The sequence below is a fragment of the Monopterus albus genome, unplaced genomic scaffold (genome assembly GCF_001952655.1).
Source record: "Monopterus albus unplaced genomic scaffold, M_albus_1.0 scaffold24.1, whole genome shotgun sequence".
NCBI lineage: Eukaryota > Metazoa > Chordata > Actinopteri > Synbranchiformes > Synbranchidae > Monopterus > Monopterus albus.
Window position 1 is genome coordinate 1,002,221 of NW_018127904.1, and position 4,949 is coordinate 1,007,169.

The 4,949-nt window shown below is 43.8% G+C and overlaps 1 protein-coding gene across 1 annotated transcript; it reads right to left on the minus strand.

Annotated features, from left to right (window-relative positions):
• Positions 1-542: 542 nt before the first annotated feature.
• Positions 543-2,394, minus strand: LOC109957085 (glycerol-3-phosphate dehydrogenase, mitochondrial). The gene is made up of 3 exons (XM_020594682.1): positions 2,250-2,394; positions 1,126-1,270; positions 543-625 (listed from the first exon to the last, which is right to left on the minus strand). The coding sequence occupies exons 1-3, from the start codon at positions 2,392-2,394 to the stop codon at positions 601-603; spliced, it is 315 nt and encodes a 104-aa protein (XP_020450338.1). The 3' UTR covers positions 543-600.
• Between the last annotated feature and the right edge of the window lie 2,555 nt (positions 2,395-4,949).

Genomic DNA, 4,949 nt, shown 5'->3' on the forward strand with positions numbered 1-4,949 from the left:
TATTACGTCTGATTCAAGCATCTAAGCTATAGTGCCGCAAGTGTAAGTGCACAGTGTTGACTCTTTTTTTAAAGGAGAAATGTTGTTTATGGTACACCTTGGCAGCTGTTCTCTATTGTAGAGAATATGACAGCTTGACGTTGATCTAAACATAATATTTTCAGTTCTGTACAGGTCTCAGATTCCACATGCCAAAAACAAACACACCTGCTGGACAGCGCAGAGGTCACAGTCAGGTATGTCTGTGTGTATGTTAGCCTGATACTCACCTTGTGTGCCCTGTTTGAGGTAACTGGATACAGAAGCTGTGGCTCTGGCTGCATGTGTCAGGGCATCTTCTCCAAGGCCTGTAAGAAAATGACAGGATGCAGGAGTTGTTAGGACTTGAGGTGTGTGTGTACGCCTTATGTTCATGGGAGGGTGCAGGGGTAGGGAGGGGAACAAACAAGAAAACTGCATTAACCTTTGGTCTACTTGGTGAAGGGAGGGCACAAGCGAGCCGGGCTGGTTGAAGGGACACCCCATAATCAGGCTCCTGTCAGCGCTGTTTCCTGGAGATTAATTCAGCTGGTTTCAATTCCAGCCACTGCTCCCATAGTCTCAAACCCAGGGTGCACATATTGTCCTGTTTAAAACACATGCACGTGGCACTGATTCAATTTAACACAGGCAGAGCTGAGGGGGAAGGTTGGGTCACGGGAGTACCCTTCCTCCCTTGCAAACACAAATAACATGCATCAAAAAAGAAAGCAAAAATTCCAGCTCTGGTCAAGGCAGAGAGGAATGGGTGGTTGCGACCTTCACAAAAGGAAAAGGATGTTTGAACAGGCTAGACCACTAAATGACACACAGGAAATGCAGGAAATGTAAATCTTGTCTTACAGTTCCCAAAATTATTTCACGACGCAGTGACACTCCTCATCTGTGGATTTAATTTCCACTAAACACCTGCTCTGAGCCCCCTATACAAACCCATATCAAGCTGCCAGACAGTGTCTAGTTGTTATGGCCAGAGGCTGAGGAGTGTCTCCTGGAGCTGGCTAATGAACTGATGAGACGGCAGTGCTAAGGAGCAGGTGATACAGGAGGACAGTGACAGAGACGTAGGGGCCCACCGTTAGTTACCTGTAATAGCCCGGGATGACGATGTGCACCCCGGCACTGGGCTGACAGATGTCGGGGTTCTTCTGATCATCCATTTTCCGCAGCACGTCCGTAAAAGGTCCCGTGGCATTGATAACACATTTGGCTCTGACATCAAATTCCTGCCCTATGAAAGAAAACAGCATCAATCACCAGGGGCTATTCATCTGTGGCTGGTGACAAGCCGGATTATTAATTTATCAGCGAACGCCCCCCTCTCTCCGTAATAGAGTGGCTCGAGTGTGTCCATGGGAGACTTCCCAGGATTGTAATTAATAGGAAACAGACATACCTAATTTCCCTCTTGCCTCTTTGTGTCACAGAGTAGCTCAGTGGCAGTGACTGAGGGGGCCTTTTGAAACTGTGGAAGGGAACTGTTTGCTAATGTGATGCTTGATGTTGACATGCTACAGTATATAATGGGACGCATATCAAAAGATACCATGAGGATAGCAAATGATCTGTTTTGACAACAAGATGAATGAAGGACTGCTCTTTCTAATTTGATGTGTAATGCTGCTACTGCTAAGAGAGAGGAAGAGGAGAAACTGAAAGATGAAGTCTAGAAACCTGCAATGCATATTTTTGCAGGGAAGAAGAACAAAATGGAAAAAAATATAACCCTGATGACAAAACTGTTTCTATTGTCCTTTCAGTCTAAGCCCTCCCTATGTGGGGCCCTCCTCTCACATTATTAAAGTGAGACATCTCCTTCAAGAACACACTTCCATCTTTTAAAACATCAGGGGGTGGTCATGTGTTGAGATCCTCAAATCTTGGTTATTCATTAAATGTTTCAGAATACCATCTTTTACCCTTAACTGCTTTATTCTTCCAAAGCCGGCCCTATGCATGACATTTAAAAGGTAAGTAAGGCCATTTGGAGTACGCTAATTCCATCTTATGTTCCTTCCTACAAGATCTGAAGCAGCCCCCTACACCATAAAATGCTTATGAAATATTAAAAGCCCCTGCATTAGATGTGCAATGACTATGTGCAAACTAGCACTGAGTAAGAGGTGCTGGGAGGGCTCCTGTTGTGAGGGCTAGGGAGAGTGGGAATAGAGTGAGGCAGGAAGGAAGGAAGCAGCTTTTGTTGGATTTACCTGTGATCACATCCCTGCAGTGTGCTCCACAGACCCTCTCCTTCCCCGTCTGAGGGTCTGGCCTCTTTAGTAGGTGCACCACTTCAGTATAATTGGCTATGGCAGCCCCATACCTGGCAGCAGTGAGGGCGACGGCGAGGTTCATTTGAGCGTTGCTGTGTTGTCCTGCAGCAGGGGGACAGGACCAGAGCAGGGGGATGTGAGTCACCCCGAGCCTGTGACTGGTGGTATGGAAGTGTGTCGGAACCGATATGTCACATCTGTCCCTGTCACTTTGCATCAGTGCGATGGCTGCTCTGGCCACACAAGGAGCCCACTTAAAGCCACTGTGGCCCTTTGGCCTGAGTGTAGGCCCCCGACCGCCTCTCCCCTCCTCTCCGCTCCCCTTTCCTATACGGGAAAGGGAAACCGGTCCTCAGGAAAAGGCAGGGATAAGGAGTAGGCACATCAGGAGTGCAGAGGATGAACCTGCTGTGTGACAGTGTGTGCTGCTCTTTGCCTCTATGTGTAACACATGACAGTGTGTTACCCCTGGCTTCTGGCTTACTATTAAGACTTTTTCACTTTTTTTGCAAAGCCTTTCACATACATATTCAACATAACACAATTTTTTTTACACTTAAGAGGAAAACCCACATCAAGCGATCACTGAAAACAATCACTATCCCTCCAGATGGTAAACGACTCTTGACAGCGGCTGATCTGTTTTGTCAGCTGAAGATCCCGTGGCAGGATCCTTTTAATGAACAAAGAGATCTAGTATCAAGATTTATGGATTAATCCCTCTTCAGCTCTAAAATACCAGAGATCTATATTCAGAGTCACAAGGTCACAAGTTTTGTAATTTAAATGAAAGGGTCTAAAAGGTGACAAATGAACAAAGCCTGGTTTCATTAGGAAGTGATTCTTATGTACATCTTTGAAGATTTATTGCTGGACAATCCCTTGGTTCAAAAGTAAAGAGAGAATAGAGATGATTAATCACTTTTAATGTTGGTGTCTCGGGTGACTTTCTTTCTATTTGTTATTGCCAGGGAAGTTCAAGTCCTCATTGTTGGCCAGGGAAAATGTTGCTACTTTGCAGGAATGAGCAGGGTCCTTTGTGCCCTGATTTATTTTACGTTTGAGCGACTTGAGGCTAGCTAGCTGGTGGGCTTTGCTTAATGCTATGGCATGCTGGAAGCCATTCCCCCACAAAGGGGAAAAATAAATAAATAAATTGAAAGCAAAAAGTAAAAAAAAAACAACAACAAGGAAACAACAGATTTAAAGGCCACATTTTAGAATGAATTACATACAAGAGTATGCACCCTGCCATGATGTATTAGGAAGACCATGGAATCCACTTCTTCATCTCTGTAGGGTGAATGTGACCATTATATTATGTGGTTAGCAAACGTATGCCAACGGTGGTGTGTGTGCACTCACACACACAAAAGCAGCTCAGGCTTGAGAGGGGCTCAGCACCAGTAGGCAGTGTCTGATCCTTGGTGATTGCTGAGCTTCCTAATGACCTTTGACCCCGTGATTCACAGCTCTCTCTTGTGAGCCTGTCACAGATTGGCACCAGGCAAAGAACAGGAGCATTAATACTACATTAAATGTCAGGAATTCAAGGATTAGTCAGATCACAGTATCAGGATTTATGAATGAACGGCAAAACATGGCTATAATAACCTGACACACTGATGAAGATAACAATAATGATGATGATAATTATCACCTGCAATTAAACGCCAAAATGGCTGAATGAAAGAGCCAAGCTAAATGAGCATCACAGCTCCCTGGAGGAACACGAACCCCCCCCCCCCAGTAATGTTCCACCCCTACCTCCAGTTGGCGCACACCACTACTCGTTCCAGCCTCCTGGAGGTACGAAACTCAGTGGAGTGAGAGGAACTCTGAGCCCGGACAAAATGCTGCAAAATGACAGAGACAATAATGACAATGAATTTCATGTCTCCCAGTCATACAGCCAGAGATGCTTGGCTGGGCTGACTTGTCCAATTAAATTGTTACAGGTACAGTGGGAGATGGAGTTATTATCCCAGACGCTTTTGTCAGTTACTCTTCTAGCAGAAAGAAGAAGGGCACAGTTGAATAGTATATAAAGACACAGCAAGAGGTAATATTTCCTTAAAAGTATAAAAGTTTAAATATGGTGCAAAATTACCAAAGTGATAAAGCTTAGTATTTGTAACATATAAAACATAATGAATTGTGACTATTAGGAATTTATCAGGGCCCTTTATGAGAATATCTCTCTGTGGGATTTATGTGTATGGAGTCTGACAATCTGTTTGCCATTTCTTACTAAATTATGATCACAAAGCGTACATTTTCTAAAGCTAAAGGATGTCTACATGTTGGAACTGGAAGATCATGATGGCTTGAAAAATCCTGAGGAGCTGAACCCAAGCAGTCAAAGCCCGGTCCCCAGTAAAGAAGGTCAGGACAGAAAATGTCACTGTCATAATGTACCCAGTTGGGTATGGAAAAAGAGGTGGAAAAGACAGCTCGGAAGAAATATTAAACACATGTAAGTAGTCTAATGTTTTTATTTTTTATTCCTTTGTTCCTTCTATTCTAATGGAAAGAATCTATATTTATTAGAATTATAAAACTCCACCTATAGTACAACTTATTTATTTGTTTACTTATTTCAGATTTTTGCTGGTTTCTGGAAATAAAACATTTTAA

Excerpts from the sequence above, each read along its gene's own strand:
- LOC109957085 (XM_020594682.1), bottom strand. The coding sequence starts at position 2,394 with ATGAACCTCGCCGTCGCCCTCACTGCTGCCAGGTATGGGGCTGCCATA. Across the intron at positions 1,271-2,249 it reads CTGCAGGGATGTGATCACAG|GGCAGGAATTTGATGTCAGA; the intron begins GTAAATCCAACA and ends TTTCTTTCATAG. Across the intron at positions 626-1,125 it reads GTCATCCCGGGCTATTACAG|GACAATATGTGCACCCTGGG; the intron begins GTAACTAACGGT and ends TGTTTTAAACAG.